Source organism: Notamacropus eugenii, chromosome 2 (genome assembly GCF_028372415.1).
Source record: "Notamacropus eugenii isolate mMacEug1 chromosome 2, mMacEug1.pri_v2, whole genome shotgun sequence".
NCBI lineage: Eukaryota > Metazoa > Chordata > Mammalia > Diprotodontia > Macropodidae > Notamacropus > Notamacropus eugenii.
Genome location: NC_092873.1, coordinates 13,908,729 through 13,927,043, shown reverse-complemented (window position 1 = coordinate 13,927,043; position 18,315 = coordinate 13,908,729). Strand labels below are relative to the sequence as shown.

The window sequence follows — 18,315 nt, the reverse complement described above, 5'->3', positions numbered from 1 at the left end:
CTCTCCCTAACTGCCATGGAATTCTGCAACTCCAACAGGCTGCGTTACTTCACAAGGGACAGTTGCTGTGGAAGTTTGCTTGGTGACTCCGGTCGTGAAGAAATGGGCCAAACCTGGGGCGCAGGTGTCCAAAGGGTGACTCGCTGGTGTGGCTGCAGACCCCTAGGTAAGCAGGAGTGGGGGTGAGGGGAAACATCAGTCTGACTTGGGGTTCATCTCGTAGGGGAGGCAAGGCTGGGACTGTGGATTCTTGGCTGCTTTTCTTTTCTTCTGATCAAAAGCCTCCCATAGAAGGCACTTGGACAACCCCTTTGTCCCAGGGACCTCTCAGTTGGATAAGAGATCCCAAAGTCTGAGACGACTCTCTGTCCCCCAAATCTCCCTGACTGGCCTGGCTCCTTGCACTGTCGTGTGGGTTACACTGCTCTGTGTGTCTGTCTCAGAGCTCCCCTGGTGGACCATGAGCTATGTTCTGGTGAAGGCAATGGTCAGGTTGGCTCTTTCATCTTTGTACCTTGAGGGCTTTGAATACCTGACGCTGCCTCAGCTTCGAACGCACTGGGGCAGCCAGCACCGCAAAGGCTTGACCTCTTTCCTCATCACCCGTCACGGTGTTTGTGACCCTCCGTAGGGGAAGACTCTAGGTCCCATGTTGGTGCTTTCTCCTCTGGGGAGCCTGGTAGCATATTTCCTCAGCTGGTGGCTTAGTGGCTGGAACTCTGGACCTGGGCACTTACTGGCTGTGTGAGCCCGGGCTAATCACTGAACTTCTGTGTGCCTCATTTTCCGCAACTGTCAAATGGGAACAGTCATAGCACCTGATTCCCAAGGTGGTGAGGATTAAGGGAAATAGTATAGGTAAGGCACTTTGCAGAAGTGAAAGCACTTTTGAAAATGATTATTCCCATCAATAGTAATGGACCTGAGATCCCAAAGCCTCTTTGCCAGCCAGGGATTTTGTTCCCAGTGGAGCTTGGAGTGGGTGTATGGGCCTGGCTCTTCCTATCTGTACTCCCCAATTTCTGCCTGGCTGTCCTGTTCCCTTCTGGAATTCAGGGCTCACTTGGCTGAGGAGACCTGAAGACCTGCAGTTGGGGCTTGTGTTGATGTGAGTCATGAGGGACAGGTCTTGGTTGCCTTGCCTGCCTTCATCCTACTTTATCCCTTTCCTCTGGTTTCCTCCTTGGGATATGGATTCTTCCTGTGGGGAATGGATCTGCTGGGGATTTGCATCCCCTCTAGCTCCCAGGGTGTTGGATTGAAGGGAACTGATCAACATGAAGAGGGGTCATGTTGACATTGGTGAGCAGTGGGGTGCTGGCCCGAGGTTGCTTTGCGGAATGGTTAGCCATCAGAGGGAGGATGTTGGGTTCCTGGGGCTTCTGCATCCTCAGGACAGCAGTATGAAATGAGCATGCGAGCTCCTTCTGATGCCCCATGGCCTCCCTGGGCTGGGTTGCCTGAGTCCCCAACCAATTCCTTACTTCATTTGGGGTGTAAAGCATCTGAGGGAGAAGAATGCCAGGTAGTTGCTGGGCCAGCACTCCACCTTCCTTCCCTGGTTGCCCCTGCCTCCCGATCCTGGCTCAGTTTAAGGGGCAGCAGCCTGTGATGTCTGACCCATGTCTGAGAGAGGTTTGGCTTCTGGGCCTCTCTCTCCAAGTCAGTTCTCTCTTCCTTGCCTCACCCTGGGACCACAGATGTACACTCACTGGTCCCTGTGACCCGCCAGCCAGTCGCCAAGGCTCCTATTAATCACTTTCTTCCTGCCCAGCGTGCTGCTAGGTGCTGACCTCCCAGCTTGCTGCCAAGACACAAAGATCAAATGGCACTTGTTGGAGCTTCTAACAGCTTGAGAATATTCAGATGACAATTAGGAAGGAAGGGAATGCTTTCTCTGTGCCTGGCCCTGGGCTTAGCGTGGCAGATACAAGCAAGCCAAGCTGGTGCCAGCCTTCATTGAACATTTAGGTTCTTATGTTGTAGATAACACAGGGAAGTGGTAACCAGTCTGGGGCATTGACTGAAACACAGTACCCAGAATGAGTACACTTGACTTTGAACTGTTGATTTGATTCCTTGCAACCATTTAGCCTTTCTGAGATCACTGCTGCCTTTCCAATGTCGTCGAAACACCTACGACCTCCAGAGAGATGGAGTGCAGAGACTGGAAAGGGAGCCAGTGAGATGCATCAGCATCAGAAAATACGAAGGTATCCAGATTGCTGCTGCAGTGAAGACATTCTTGGCATCTGAAGATGCTCCCAATGGCTAGTGCATTCAGGGTGGAGGGATGGGAGTGATTTTAAAGCCTGGACCTGGTCCCCTTCCCCTGAGCAACCCTGGAGCCTGCTTCAGATGATTTTTCTCAGCAGGTGACCTGGGAATTCTCATTTTGACCTTCCCTTCTGCTCTGAAATTGCAGATGGCACCATGGGGACCACCATAGGCTCTGGGAGAGTCCTGGAGGCCCACAGAAATGAGACGGTGTGGCTGCAGCAGATGCAGGAGGAGGAGGGTTTGAGCACTTTTTCCAGGTTAGCCTGGGGCCAAGGGACCCGCATGGGTGCAGCAACCCAGGGCAAGGGGTATTGGGCAAAATTGAGTGACCTGAGGGATTGGGGACAGAAACCATTATTTAAAATAATTTAGGAACCGTATGGGGAATCTGGCCCCTGTTGCAATGCAGAGTCACAGGAACTGAGAAAGCACAAACAAACAAGGACAAGCATGTGTCCCATTACACTCCTGCTCCAAGCTCTGCCATTTTGGCCTGTTTTCCTTCCTTCCCTCACCTCCTCTTTTTTTTCTTCTTTTCCTTTCTTTCTCCTTCCATCCTTCTCTCCCTTATTACCTCCCTCTATGCCAGGCATTGTATGGAGCCCAGAGAATGAGAAACTCTCTTCTCTGTGGACTGGATCTTATGTTCTAAAGGGATGTGACCAGTCTTCTGGACTTACCCTTCCTATGTTCCATCAGTATCTGGCTTCCCCAAGGCTAAGTGGGCAAGGCAGAACAATGGAGACAGGCCTGAGTTTGGTGTCAGCATCTATCTCCAGCCCTCCTAGTCTGTGCTAGCTCCCTAGGCCTGTGTAAATAGTGGGAGCTGGGCCAGAAGGCTTCCAAGGTCCCATCCATTCAAATGGTGGTCCAGTGATGATGGTAGTACTCTCAACACTGTGTTTGGTGCTGTGGGAAACATGGAGGGAAGTAGGAGATGTTGAGGGGAGAGGAGACCCAGGCAAGCAGCAAGGGCAGGGCAGGGGAGAGTTTGGTGCCGACGTGCAGGCCCTGCAGAGAGTCTAGGACCCAGATTGGAAACCAGAAGGGACTTTGGAGGTCCTGGAGTCCAAGACTCTCATTTTCACAGACGAAGAAACTGAGGTACACAGGCAAAATGACTTGCCCATGGTCCCCTAGCTAGTCAGTGTCTGAGGCTGAATTTGAACTCAGGCCTTCCTGATTCCAGGCCAGTGCTCTATCCACTGTGAGTTCCTTAAGGGCAGGGAACATATTCGGGATTTTCTTTGTTTGCCAGGCATAGGTTTGTAGACTGAGAGACAGAGCCTCCCAGATTGGCGATGCCTAGGGCCGTGGTGTCAAGACCCTATTTTCTGCTTCCTGCAGGGGGTCTGGCCCCAGGAGGCCCAAGAGCAGTCAGCACCGCCAGCAGCTACTTGCGGTCAAAGAGAGCTTGGAGAAGCTGGTCCCGGGGGTGGCTGAGAACGGCTCCGTCTCTTGTGGGACCCAAAGCCAATCAGCAGCGGTCCCCTCGCTGCCTGCCTCCCCTACGGAGTTCCCCAGAACGTCAGGGAACCTGCCATGCTCAGGTAAGCTCGTACCCGTCGTGGAGATTGGCGTCAGCGATCAGCAGAGTGCCGAGAAGTGCCTGGTGGTGAGCAAGGCTAGCACAGGTCCTCTCTTTGGGCCAGTTCTACTACTGTGGCTTGGTTCCCTCTGTGCCCTAAATCTGCAACAAGGATCTAACAAGATATCGGGGGTGAAAGGTTCGGAGGAAGGGTGGGTCTCCATTGTCTTCTTCTCTCCGTAGAGAGCACGATGGACCAAGGTGAGGCGCCCAGGAAGCTTCCTCACAGCATCAGGTAGGAGGAGCTGCAGGTATCTGTGAGCACAAGTGGCAGGGAGAGACCACACAGGATGGTCCCAGAGCTGGCCAAGGGATCCACGAATTCAGTGCTGCTAAAGTGCCACTGTGTGCCTCAGTGAGCAAAACATCCCGGCACTGCGGGGAGGTCTGCCCTCTGGACGCTTTGACTCAGCCTCTTTCAGAACCTCCAAGGCAAGCTAGGCTTTTGGGGAAAAGCCGCCATCCAGATGAGCTTGGGTTCCCCAAGGCATTCCAGAGATCCTTAATATGGTCCTTGCACAACTCATGCTGACACCCAGCTAAGGCGTCCAAAATAACTTCCTTCTCAGAATCAGCCTTTAAGAAGAGTCTGGTTAGTGGGGCAGGTGAAAGGAAAGGAGGAGGCCATTCCCTAAGTTCTCTGGATGATAAGACCTCAAACTTATTGGTGTGACTTTGGGCAGATGACCTTTCTGGGCCTCAGTTTCCTTCTCTGTCAAATGGGTGAATTGGAAGGCCTCTCAAGCTTTCTTGATGCTCAGTTGGTGACAAAGTGGTGGTGGATCCTGAGTAAACGCTCCTTGTGGCCTTGGTGGGTGGCTCCAGGAAGAATTTTGGCCTCCAGTGGAGAGGGAGGTGTCCTCTCTCCCTCCCTCCCCATATAATCTCGTCTACCATGTATAGGTGACCTACACACACACACACACACACACACACACACACAGAAACACACACACACACACACCTCCCTGTGGAAATTCCCAGTAGGATGTGAGCCTCTGAGAGCAGAACTTGTTCAATCTTTACTGCTGGAGCCTCAGAACCTAGAACAAGGCTTTTTGATGGAGGATGTGCTTAGAAAAGTTGTATTTGATTTAATCAGACACATATGATTCCGTAGCAGTGTGTGTGTGTGATTCTCATCCTGCCTGTTGGCATCTGGTGTTCCTGTAAGATTGTGCATTCTCTGAGGGCAGGTGGGGACTTGGCTTTTGTCCCTCCCCAGGCCAAGATAGAGCCCTCCAGGAGTGAGTGCCTAGGCCTGTGATTGTTAAAGTGTGCCAGGTCTAGGATGTGGAGGGAGGAGGAAGGCTGAGACTCCACCTGTCAGGGCCTGGCTGCTTGGGCTGTGGCAGGGGGCTGCTGTCATCTGTCCCAGGGCACCCATGGGTGCTGATTCTGTCCCCACAGGCGGAGGTGGAGCTACAAGCAAGCTGTCAGTAAGGCGGCTGAGAAATGGCACCACATGGACGATGAGGCTCTCACTCCTCCTTGCACCAAGACAGCCTTACCTGTCTGCCCCGGCCGTAAGGTAAGGCAGGTGAGGCACACTCCCCATCCTGGCTGCTGCTAGGCTGGCGCCATGCCCACGCCTTCCTCCTTATCTCCCTGGGCAGGTGGTGCAGCCCGTACGAATGTTCCTACAGACAGTGAGAAAGAAGCAGATGCTCGTGACGCTGACCTCCGCCAGCCGCCCCAGTGTCATGAAGTCGTTCATCAAGCGCAACACTGTCCACCATCTGGATGCCGAGGTCAGCACAGGGGCCAGGGGTAGCCACCAGAGGAACTTCTCTGCTTGGCCTGTGCCTGGGACTTCCACGGGACAGCTGGGAGTGCAGTTTTGCGTTGGTGACCTTCTCAGAGAACTTGGGTCCAAATAGTCCAAGCAGTGCCTGTAAGTGAGCCAGAGGTTTGGTTTGAGTGTAGAGAGGATGCAGGTTTAACCCTGGCACTCTAGGTCCTGACTAAGAGCTGAGGCTCAATTGAACGTTCCATGTGGGTTGTATACAGAATCGTCTTAGGAGATGAGTTTTCTTCAGTGGTGTGTCAGCCCCATAGTGTGCATGAGCATCAAGGGAAACTCAGATTACTCTGCTTAGCTTGCCCGAGGTTTTAGAGGAAATGGCTGGGTCAGAGGTTGGGCAGGGAGGCAGCCCCCCTGCCCTGGAGCAGCCTGGAGGACTGGCTTCAAGGGCAGGGGTGTCCAAGGCCTCTGGCTGTGTGCCTGGCAGGGGTGTGTGAGGCAGCGAGAAGACTTAATGCCAGGTTTTCCTCCTTTTCTCCTTTCACAGGGCACTTTTGTCCTGAGTAATCCACCCACCTATCATCTTAGGAGTATAGCCACCCATCCCCACCCTCCCTACTGGACCACTACTTCCTAAAGTGCTAGAATGCCTTGTTTTACACGTGAACTTTGTGAGTGTGTCAGCAGAGTAACTCCCTGGGGAAGGGAGCCCCAGGAGGTCGAGTCGCTGGTTCAGGGTCACCCAGCAAGTCCTTGCAGGGCTTGTCCCGGGTTGCTGGCCCAGCACAGATGGCCCAACACGGGCATTCCCTTTGCACTGTCGGCAGCCACGACCCAACGCCTGACCCTCCTGGATCCTGAGGCCTCAGTCCTGGGCTCTTGCCAGCAAAGAAACAAATGGCCCCCTGGTCTACCTTGCCCCCGATTTTCCCGCGTACCCTGGCTCGATGGTAGGCGATGGTGCTCCCCACTTTAGAATGCTAGTATTGACCTTTTCAGCTCCTGTTAGTGAGAAAAACTATGTTTTCAAAGTCTCATTCCTAATTCCCAGAGTCTCTGAGAGATCCTTCTTAAGGAGCTTGTACCTGTCCTTTGAGTTTGGTCTAAGGAGCACACCACTGTTGGGGCTGGTTCCTGCTCCCAGGGGCATTCCACAAACTTTCTGGTCAGTTGATTTTAAAGTTGTGGAAATGACTTGCCTTTTGGAATTGAAGTGGGGGTAGAGCCATGAGACAGACCTTGAGTGATGAAGGAGAAGGGAACCTGAGTCTTGGGCAGAGAAAGGCCCATCACCATCATCAGCCTGTGGGAATCAGGAAAGGAGCCTGGGGAAGCAGGGCAGCTGCGTCTGTAACTTTGTGCTGAGGACTGCACAGTCTCGCCTAATTCACTGTGCCCAGCTAGGGGTACTGCCCCTAGGATCCCCACATCCTAAGGCCAGCAGTTTTCTGTAAGGGGTCTTAGGGTTATTTGGGAGAGTTCTCCCACTTACCTAAATCTGGGTTCCTGGGGTGAGATTCTTCCTGGTCTTCTTGGCTACTTCTTAAGAGTTCAGGGCCATGCCCAAGGTCCAGGCCAAGCAGCTGATTCTGTCTTGGAATATTCGCATGCTTCCTCCAAGGGGAGCAGCCTTTTCCATTTATGTTCTAGAGACCAGAAAGAGCCCAGCGGGTGATTAGTAGTCAAGGAGATCATATTTTCCTCCTTCTGGGAATGAGGAGTTCCTTGCCTTGAAGCCTTGGGGAACGGGGTAGCATTTCTGGCCAGACTTGTGGTGTCCTGGCTCTCCTCTGAGGAGAGCTTTGTCCCACAATGACCTACTGAACTTGGGAGTCATGGCATTCCAGGGAAGGCAGTTCATCCCAAAATCTCTGTTTAGGGAGGGATCAGATTGTTGTTACCTTCAAGAGATTGTGGACTCCCAGGCAGGTCACGGGATCTGCAGTGCTCTGGGCCCTTGCTTTAGCTGGTGAAGAAATGTCGATAGAGAGTGGTGGAGGGAGGTACCAAGCTGGGAATTCTCACGAGACTTGGCTGCTCCCCAAAGCCCCCAAGTTTGTCAGTTAAACGTTCTTCAGGAGCTGCTGCTTAAAGCATTTCTGGGCCGAATCTTTTCAGAAAGAACTTTGGTTTCATCCATTTGAAGGACTTTTGTCTATTCGATTTGATGAACATTGGCTGACACCTGAATTTTTGAACCAAGCAAACGCAGTTGTATCAGTCATCCTGAAAATGCTGTCTCCCACTATTCTCTCCATTGTCATGCTTCCCACTCTCCCACTTCTTAGTCCACGCTGAGCCAGCTGCACGAATCGGGAGATTTTGCCTCTGGTTGACGGCAGAAAGGGCAGTGCGAGGAGGGAGCTGGAACTCAGTGGGGACTGATCCCTTGGGTAGCGTCTGTGTGGTGAGCTTCGGAAGTTATGTCAACCCTCGTTCTGTGAGAGGGAGGTGTACCGTCCACAGCATCCTGATGGGGTCATCTGTCTAGCCTTTACTGGAACACCTCAGAGCAGCAGGGAGCTCACTAGTTCACAAGACATGGCCTGTGTCTATGGTTGCCAGCATGATGCTTGAGTGCAGTGGACCTCAAATCCCTGTACATTGGGTCGAGTTAGAAGGCTCCATTCTGCTGTCCCGTTGGTTTCCTGCAGATTTTGACCCCTTCTGGGTGTGCATTCTGAGGCTGGGCAGAGTAGAGCTAGTCACTGTCCTCCTCCGTTCTCCTTTTTCTTCAGTCCCCATGTGATGGATTTCTGAAGCCTGACTCAGTCTTTCCCCTGGACGGGTATCTAGATCTGGCAGGCCAAGAAGACCCTCGAGGTTCTCTCCCAGCACACTGGGTCCAAGGCTTCTTTCCGGACAGGTGGCCAAGGGGTGTGCGAGGTGTTCTTGTGGGGGCTGCACTCTCCTCGAGCTGGTGGGCTCAGGTATCCTGGGGTCCGATGGTATCGATCATTTGGCTGCACCTCACAGCTTTTGATGGGTGTGAAGCCCAGCTTACCGTGTCTTGTACGTGAGGCTTTGGATCAGCCCCTTGCCTCTTTGGATCAGTGAGGCCCTGATGTTGACTATCAAGAGGAGCCAGGACAGCCTCCGAGCCTTGGTTTCTATACTGCCTCCATGGAAGGGAAGGACAATGAGCCCATTTGACAGATGATGAATTTTGGATCTCAGAGAGGGGAAGCAGTGGTGTACAGCCACCTGGCCAGTTAGTGGTTGACCAAGCCCTGGGAGGCCACACTGGCAGGACACGAGCCACCCCCTATGCCCTCAGCTTCCCTTCCTTTGACTCACTGATGTCAAGAACAGTTGTTCGAGCATGTGGAGAGAAGAGACAGCTGCCTTCAGAGCCTGGTTCAGGTCCAGTCTGTGACACAGCCCTTCTCATGCTCTCTGCATATCGAATGGGGGGAAGGTGGGCCTTCCAGGGAAAGGGGGTGGGGAGAAGAGAGTCTGGGCATTCTGACCTCTTCTGGCCCCTGGCGGTCTCCCCATCTGCCTCACAGCTGCGATGCCCTTCCTGTCCTCAGGAGAAGGAACTGCAGCAGCTGGAAAACCTGAAAAAGAAGGAGGAGGCTGAGCTCCTAAGAAAGCAGAAGGTGGAGGAGGACCAGCACCAGCACCTGGAGGAGATGAAGATGTGAGTGAGCACCTTCTGGAGACATGGGCGGGCAGTATGGTGGGGAGGACTGAGGGGGCTCGCCAAGCCCAAGAATGGGTCCATTGCTCCTTGTTCCCCCAGGATACGGGAAGAGCACCTATGGAAGGCCCCGAAGGCCCGCAAGCAGGCAGAACAGCTGGAGGTAGAGAAGAAGAAACGCACTGAGCAGAAGTTGGAGGTCAGAGGCAGCCCCAGAGCCTGGGCCCCTGGCAAGATGCTGGGTGGGACAGGGCAGGGTCTTGACCCCTGACCTCCTGGCTCGGGGTCTCTCAGGCAAAGCAGAAGCCGCTGGCTAAGAAGGCCAGCAAGAAAACTGCCAGGAAGGTGGAGGAGGCTGAGATGATGCTGAAGCAGGAGGAAGAAGCCTGGAGGCAGAAGAGACTCCAGCAGGTGAGTGCAGATGGGCCACCATGGAGGGAGGAGTGGAGCTGGCCAGCCTCTGGTCCTTAGGCCCCACTTACTTGTGGGCAGCCAACTGTGTGCCCCTGTGTGCTGAGCCTCGAGGCAAGAGGACCTTAGTTCAGATCCAGCTGTGCCACCTTGGTTAGCTCCTTTAACTGTTGCCTGCCTCAGTTTCCTCTTCTGCAAAGTTATATTTGCCTAGTAGAAGTGTTGGTAAGGACCTGAGGAGATAAGCCAAGCCAAACACAACTGAAATGTGATCTTCATCATTCTTGTTGTCAGGGCCCAGCCCCACAACAGAGAGGAACCTAAGAGAGAAAGACTGGGGACAGTTGTTCACCGTCCATTCTGGGATACCTGATGCCCCTCACTGCCTGGTGTGTTATTGGGGCGAGGAGGAGGACTGTGCCACGTGCAGAATATTCATTCTGCAATCAGTCAGAAGCATGGGCCCAATCTGGAGCCAGCATGGATGGTTCTTGTACAACCATTGATTTTAGAGCTGAGGGGGTCTTAAAGACTGTTGAGAGCAGCGGGGATACTGAGGGCGAGCTAGAGCAGCCTGATCCGTGCCCACACCAGTCCTCCTCCTGCTCAGTGAGTTGTCTGTGCTCGGAGGCCCATGTGGCCCGTCGCTCCCCACCTCCCTGACGGCATCCCTCGCCTTTCCACCTGCAGCAGGAGGAGGAGCGGGAGCAGAAGCGGCAGAGGAAGGTGGCAGAAGCCCTAAGAAACGCGGTGCAGCGGAGGCAGCGGGAGAGGCAGCTGGCGCTGGAGAGGGAGATGCAGAGGAAGAGGGAGGAGGAGAGGCTGCAGGCTGAGTGGTGAGGGCCTGTCTGCCCACTGAGCAGCTGTGCCTCCCCTGCCTCTCTGCTCATGTCTGTGTGTGTGTGCGCGTCTGTGAATGTTTCTGTGTGTACGTGTGGGTGCAGAAGTGTGGCTGTGTGTGCGTGTGTGTGACTGTGTGCATGAGTGTGAGTTCCTGTGTGTGATTATATGGGTGCATGTGTGTGTACATGTGTTTGACTGTGTGTGCTTCTGTGCGACTCTATGTGTGACTGTATGTGTGCATGAATCTGTGCCTGTCTGTGCATGAATGTTTGCGTGTTTATGACTGGTCGTCTGAGATTTTGTGTGTGTGCATGTCACTGTGTGCCTGTGTGAATGTGTTTGGTTGTGTCTTCATATTTGTGTAACTGTGTGTTCTTGTGTGTGTGGCTGTTTCTGGGTCTGAGATTGTGTGTGCGTGTGAATGAGGAGACTGTGTGTGATTGGAATGTGTGTGAAATTGTGTGAGTCTGTGAGAGATTGTGTGTGTGCGACTATGTGCGGCTGAGTGTGAGAGATTGTATTCGTGTGCGTGTGTGTGTGTGTGTGAGAGAGAGAGAGAGAGAGAGAGAGAGAGAGAGACAGAGAGAGAGAGAGACAGAGACAGAGACAGAGACAGAGACAGAGACAGAGACAGAGAGAGATCATGTGAATGTGAGTGAGCTCCCTGCAGATACGCGACATCTGTGAGAAGGCCTCTTGGGCAAGGAGGTGCGTAGGGTTACTCCAGGCCACATGCTGGCTCCATTATTTGCTTTCAACGGGGCATTGAGAATGTCCCTTGCTCTCTCCAAGACTCAGTTTCTTTTCCAAAAACGTGTGGGTGCTAGATGGGCCCTGTCGGGAGACTCACAGGGTCGTGCTGAACTCTCCTCGTACTTCCTGACCACCTTGGGAGCCTGAGATCATGTTGACCATGGAGAGGATGGATTTTCACATTGGGGAGCTTGGGATCATGGAGCATGATTACCCAGACACATCCTGCTTTTCTTCTTTGTCCTTTGCCCTTCTGGGACTAGCTGTTCTCCTTCCTTTGGATGGGCCATGTCTCTTTAGTTCTTAGAACATGAGCAAGCGCTTTATCCCTCGCACTCAACCCAGAGCAGATGCTAAGTCAAGGTCTTTTTCCTTCCTTGGGGTTACTGTCCCGCTGTGTGGAACAATCTCCTTCACTTCTGTCCAATATCAGAATAATTTTGAGAGGTGTGTATTTGCAGGGATCATGCCCATTTTGCAGATGAAGAAACTGAGACTTTGACGATTTGAGACCCAAGTTGAATTTGTTGGAAGCAGATTTGAGCACGAGCAACAGTTTCTTTTTAATTCTGGATTTTAAAAATAGCTATTATTAATGTCTTTGACAGGCGTTGTCTGCTCTCCCCCAGTATTCCGTCCTGTGACAAGGGAGCTGGGCTGCCCTGACCTCAGGTGGGCAGCACTGTGCCCTCCACCTCCCTACCGCAAATGGGCTGAGGTGCAGGAACAAGAGGGGCTGGGGCGGCTGTTCAGTCCATCTCCCCTTCCATATGATTCTTGGCTCACACTCTTCTGTCCTCATGCCTGCTCTTCTCCTTGGACTTTTCTCGGTACCAGAGCTTGATTTCTTGCTGCATACTAGTATTCTGTTACACCCATAGGCCAGTTTGATCAGCCCCTCCCCAGTTGGTGTGTTCCTTCTTTGGTAGAGATGCTTCCTCCACGCTGGTGGGGTTCCAGCTGTGCCCAGGTAGCTGTGGCTTCTCAGTGTGGCTGAGAGACCTTCTATATCCTCAGGTAGCATACCAGGGCCTGGGAATTTAAAGAATGACAAGCAACCCAGCTTACCAGAGAAATTGGCAGACCTTTTCTATGTTTTCATCTCTTTGCTGTCCTAGTTGCAGCCTTTCACGCTTTCAGGACAGTGCACTTACTTGGACACTCTAGCCCCATGCAATATCAGCTTGTTTTCCGGGATGGTCTGAGGCAGCCCTGCTCGTATTTCACCTCTGTCCTGGAACTTCGTGGAGTTTTACGGATCACTCTGTATTTTTATCTGCTCCCTTTCCACTTCCTGCGGGCATCAAGTGTTGACCTTTACAATGAGACTTCTGTAGGACAATGATGGTCTGGCACTGAATCTTCTGTGTCCTTTGCACTTTTTCTGAGTTACTAGTCTACTTAAGTGAGAATTGCCCCAACTGTGTGCCATCTCTTCTTGTTCCAACTTTTGTGACTGGGCGCCAGTCTTGGCCTTCCCTGTAACAGTGGCGCTGCTGGCAGAGGCATCCCCAGGCCCGTCACACACCTCAGTAGACAACCACTTGTTTCTTGCCTTTCCCGCTTTCTCTTGACTCCCGTGTTGGAATTTCAAAGTTTTTCCTCAGCTCTGAGCTTTTCATCAGGGTGTTGGAAAGTGCTCTATTCTGCTCAAGACCCCTTTTGTTCCTCTGCAGCATAATTATACTCAGTTTTTGAGCGAATCTCTTGACCGATCCCTTGACTCACTAAGGAGGCCCTGTAGCATTCTGGGATCTGATGGCAGCTACAAATCCTTTTAACGTTTTGGACCATGACAGGTGGACATTTCATTTGAAACGTATGGCTCTGTCTCCACGGATGCAGCAGTTTCTGCATCAGGTTCCCTGCTGTGATGACATTACTGGTCCAGATATGAAATCACATCCTGATATTTACATGTATAGTTTTGCGTCTCCTATATTCATCATTCCATTTGTTTTCCAAGCACTTGACTCAGAGGCCTATGGTGGGTGTCTGTTTTAGTGGGAGGCAGTACTGATTCCCAGCTCCTGCATCAGTGTTTGGGAATGTTCTTGGATTAAAGTGGAACAGAAAAGAGAGTTCAATTGCTTGAGCATTTCTTGAGTGCCTACTATGTACAAGACACTGTGTCTCAGTTCTCTGGGGGTACAAAGACAGAAACAAAGCAGGCCCTGCCATCTGGGACCTTAGGCTTTCCTGACTTTCCTCCTGATACTCTTTCCCCTGTCCCATTGTCATGAGTAGGTGAAGAGTAGTTAAGACCTGGGCAAAGTGGCAGGAGGGGCCGCAGGGAGGGATTTGAGTCAGGACCAACCCTCTGGCCCCCTTCCTGCTGGTGACTGCTGAGGAAGGACTCTTGGTTTTCAGGGAGCGAGCTCTGCAGCTCCACAAGGAGAGATTACTGAAGGAACTGGAAGAGGAGCAGAAGAGGGTGAGGCACTGGGCAGGACCTGGGGTGGGCCTTGGTCTTAGCTACAGCCCCAGCCCTTACCTCCTCCTCCAATGGTGCCTTCAGAGGCTGCTGCCCCTGGGCTCTTTGGGTTTTCCTGGAACAGGGCAGGGATGAGGGGCAGCACCTTGGGCAGTTGTCTGGGCTGACGCAATGCTGTTGTGGCCCCAGGAGCAAGATCAGCGCCAAGAGCAGGAGCCAAAGAAGCTGCAGAAGGAGCAGGAGAAGAAGGCCAAGGAGGCCAAGGTGGTGGCAGCCGCTGCTGGAGCCCCTGACAGATGGTTGGATGTGACCACGCACGTGCAGGTGAGGCCCCTTCTGCATCTCACTGCCCAGAAACGTAGAAAGGCAGGCTCCTAGGGGGCTGTTAGGCCACTAGCCAGGTCCACGCTCGGTCTTCTTCCAGTGCTCAGGATAAGAGGTCCCTTGGCCTCCGCTTCAAGATCTCTCAAGACCAGGGAGCCCATCAATTGATCAGCCAGCCCATTGCATTTTGGGAGAGTTCTGAATGTCAGGATGTGCCCAGGGGACCTCCCCACTTTGGCCCTGGTTCTATCCTCTGTTGTCTCAGCCAGGTGCCCACCACACGTGGACGTGAGGAGACAAATTAAGTCTCCTCTTGTCCTGGCTCAGCAGTCCCACGTCCTTTGGCATTGGATTGCCCTTTTCTGCAGACTGTCTGGTTTTCATTATTGTACGATGGGGTGTAGCCTGGGCCTCAGAGGGAGCAGAGGCTAGAGGCACCAGGGCCACCTCCTTGTTTTTGGAAGCCCTGCCCACCTGCCTCTCCCTGTCTTTCTGGGATGCTGTGTCACTGCTGACCTACCCTGAACTTCCTGTCCCCTGAACGTCCTGGGGTCTTTTCACATGACCTTATGACTCTCCACACTTCGCCCTTGCAAATTTGGATTGTCTGAAACCACATTTTGACATTGACACGAATGCCTATTTAATTCCATCTTCTCAACGCTGAACTAGGGCTCAGTGGGCTGGCACCGCCAGCATTGTACAGCGTAGCCCAAGGCTGTATCTGAGAGCAGTGGGGGCTAAGGACCAAACAGGACACCACGTTGGGGTTCAGCCTGCAGCATGCACCATTTCCTGTGTGAACTCTTCACTTTCTAGCACCCAGAGTTCTCTTTTGCCACGTGGGGCAGTGAGATGACCTCAATGACCCCACAAGGTCCCACTTAGTTCAAACTCTGAACCTCCTCCACATTCTGTGACCTCTACAGAGGAGAAGGGAAAGAAAGCCTTGGGAGAACTCTCCAAGGGGAGCCCAGTGTGGGGACCCCTTGGCCGCCTGTCAGCCCAAAGCTTAACCAAACTCTGCAGGCTTGCCTCAGCTCTGTCTGCCAGCAGTTTCCTGATGTTTGGCTTTTTTCGGTCAGCAGAGGGTCAAGTCCAAGAGGGCCTGGCCCTCAGGAGTGTTATCTAGGGTTTAGCTACACACATCGAGATGAGGCCATCTCCATCGGCCTTCCCCATTGCTCTCAGTGATCAGGTCCTTGGTCTATAAGGAGTTGAAGATGCCCCACAAACCCTGTGGGGTCAGTGCACACCTTCCCAGAAAAGAAGTCTTTGGACCCTGCCAGACACAAGATTTCCTCCACAGAAACAGGGATTTCTTTCTGTGTTCACATCCTTTCCTCTGAGACTCCCAGCTGGAAGCTGAGTGTGACTTATCCACATTGGACACATCAAGAAACGGATCCACATAGAGGTGGAGACATAATGAGAGTGTTCTTCCTGGCCTGTGGCCACTCAGGACCGCAGTCTCTTCATCAGTCAGATGGGGTGGGGGTGGGTTTGCACTGAATCATCTCTCAGCTTCTTTCAGCTCTGGCAGCCCAAGGGGCCAGGAAGAGATAAAGAGGTCTCCTTTCATCTTCAGACTCCGGTTGGCAACTCTTCTGAAATGACCACCCAGGGCCCGAAGGGGAGCCTCAAGATCATCCCAGACAGTGATGGAATGGATCTGTGTAGTGATGACTCCACAGATGATGAGTTCCAGCCCGGCAGGCCCATTCCTGCTTGGGCCACTGGTAAGTGAAGACCGTCTCCCTGAATGACAAATGACACCCCTCATGAGATTGGAGTGAGGTGTACTAAGGGGAGCAATGTTTAAAAGGCTAGAAATGTAGGCTGATAGCAAGTTGTAAAGCTTGGCCTTTCAATGTCAGTGGAAACTTCCATTTGATCTGGACGCTAAGCAGGGGAGGGATGTGGTCCGTCCTGCTGGGCTTTGGAAAAATTCCCTTGTAGCCGTGTAGAGGATGGGTGGGGGAGATCCACAGGGAGGGCAGTGTGCAGGTGAAGTCACCCGGGGCTAGGTGAACTGCTGTGGTGGGCGAGGCAGCATCTATAACTGGGTCAGATTCAGTTCAGATAGTGTAAGGTTTGGTTGGCCCTTGATGGGCCATGTGCGAGGAAAAAGAGTGAGGAGTCTGGGGTAATGCTGAGATTGTGAGCCAAGTGGGCAGTGCTCTCCACAACAAGGTGGAGGTGTCCGTTATGGGAGAGAATTCTGCATGTCAGATATAGAGAACTGGAGGTGCCTGTGAGACATCCTTTTTGAAAGAGCCAGCTGGCAGTGGATGATTTGGGGCTGACACTCAGGAGAGAGCAGAAGGCTATATGGATGCATAGCTCTGGGAGTGATCCACTTCACCAGAGGAAACAGTAGAGAGAGAAAGCAGAATGGGGCCCTAGAAGGATCCTTGATCCAGAGGGCTGATGAGAAGTCAATTAGGAAAGAGGAGAAGCAGGCGAGGGGCAGGTGGCCCGGGATCCATCAGCTGCAGAGATAAGATTGCTCCCTTTGGCACTGAAGAGGTTATTGGGGACAGTTGTATGTGAAGGGGGTGCTGAACATCTGACATGTGAAAGGAGTTCAGTGGAGGGAGGGAAGGCCAGGAGGAGACATGCTGCAAGGTGGGCTCTTAGGAGGTTCCTTCAGGAAGAAGAGAGGAAGGGATGGGATTGAGGTGTCTGGAGAGAAAGGGAATTTACTGAGAGCCTGGGGCCTGAGGTCAGGGGAGGCAGGTTCTCAGATGCAAGGGCTGGCGTTACAAGGGGTGAGGAGAAGGGAATATTTGGAACAACCTTGATGAGGAGAGTCATTAGGACTTGGGTGGCATCTGTTTGTGAGACCCCTGCTCTGATGTGACCCCTGACTCTCCTGCCCCAGGGTTCCAGCTCAGGCAGGCCACCATCTATCAGTACTACGTCCCTCCTGACATTGACCAGATCTTTGGCACCATCCTCAGTCCGGACCTCGAGGACATATTCCAAAAGAGTAAACCACGTTATCACACTCGCACCAGCTCTGCCCTCTGGGATTCCCCACCACTTGCCAGAGTCCCGGAGTTTGAGGGAACTGTCGTATGACCTGCAGACGCCTTGAGATGGGAGCAGGGAGGCCCCTCTTGGCCATCCTGTGCAGTCACAGCCGGACCTCACTGAGACTCCCAAAAGCTGTGGGTGAGCTCGAGGGACAATGGTGCTCACAGCGCCCACATGGTCAAGCCAGCAGTCCCTCACCTGTACATAAGTGCTAGCTTGCTAGGTAGCTAGTTCAAAGCTGATGTCAGACTCCAGTGTTACAAGGTTAGGTTAAGAAAAGGTTAGATGATAAGGTTAGGTTAATAAATAAAAATTTTCTGGCATACGATGTGGCATTGTTCCTTTTAGGAAGGTCTTGGTACTTGATCAAGAAACTCTGCAGCGTGACCTGGGCTGGGAGGAGTGGCAATGGTAGGTTTCAGGTGGCCGAGTTCAGCAGGGACCTGGGCTTGGCACTGGGGTGAAACAGCTGACCCTCAGCAGCAGTCAAGGAGCAAGAGAAGGTTCTGAGATGCCTTTGTGCCCTGACAGCCTGGCTTCCAAGGATCTGTCCAGCTCTGCCTTTTCCTGGCCCTCCTGTCCCAGTCATTGTCTCCTTCCTGGCTGGAACCTTCTACATCCTGGGTTCTCTGGTTCCTCCAGTGCTGATATTTTACCTCCTCTGCTGCCCTGCTCCTCAGCCTGGACATTTCATGTCCCATGCTGTCTGGTATCCCCAGCCCAGACATTCCTGTACTGTGTTCTCTGGTGCCACCCTGCCGGTTTGGGCTGGATGTGTTGAAGAGACCTAGAATCGGGGCAGGTGTGCAGTCAGGGTGCAGTGGGAAATGTTCAGAAATTCTTTTCTCTTTAAGAGTGTGGCCCAAATGGGAGCCCATCTGTGGGTTGCAGCATCTTAACTCTGAAATGCACGCCTGCTCAGGGAGGATGATTAAGGCCCATACCACTAATAGTTATAACAATGACATGTCTGTCTAAGGCTGACAGAGCACCTTGCAAAGGTCATTTCATTGTATCCCTCACAACCCTGGTAACTCGGTGCTGTGATCCTCATTTTTCAGCTGGGGAAATCAAGGCAGGCAGCAGCTCATTGACTCGCCCTGCACTCCATGCACCTGGTACATGTCTAAGGCAGGATTGGAAACTGGGGTCTTCCTGACTTCGAGCCCAGGCTCTCCTCATCTTGCTGCAGACATTCACTAGTAGAGTGACCCTGCGCAAGTCGCTTCGCCCAGCTTGCCTCTGTTTCCTCACCT

General features: G+C 52.8%; 1 protein-coding gene across 5 annotated transcripts; it reads left to right on the top strand.

Moving 5' to 3' along the window:
* Positions 1 to 17,382, top strand: LOC140522104 (inner centromere protein-like). Of its 5 annotated transcripts, none has more exons than XM_072637152.1 (15): positions 1 to 166; positions 2,094 to 2,213; positions 2,426 to 2,537; positions 3,628 to 3,830; positions 4,052 to 4,103; positions 5,279 to 5,399; positions 5,485 to 5,619; positions 9,146 to 9,255; positions 9,358 to 9,454; positions 9,550 to 9,666; positions 10,357 to 10,502; positions 13,633 to 13,696; positions 13,886 to 14,020; positions 15,555 to 15,759; positions 16,905 to 17,382. In XM_072637152.1, the coding sequence occupies exons 1-15, from the start codon at positions 16 to 18 to the stop codon at positions 17,102 to 17,104; spliced, it is 1,968 nt and encodes a 655-aa protein (XP_072493253.1). In that variant the 5' UTR covers positions 1 to 15; the 3' UTR covers positions 17,105 to 17,382. The 5 variants fall into 5 exon arrangements, with proteins under 5 accessions (XP_072493253.1, XP_072493254.1, XP_072493252.1 ...); XM_072637153.1 differs by having other exon boundaries at positions 9,122 to 9,255; positions 15,609 to 15,759; XM_072637151.1 differs by having other exon boundaries at positions 9,122 to 9,255.
* The last annotated feature ends 933 nt before the right edge of the window (positions 17,383 to 18,315 follow it).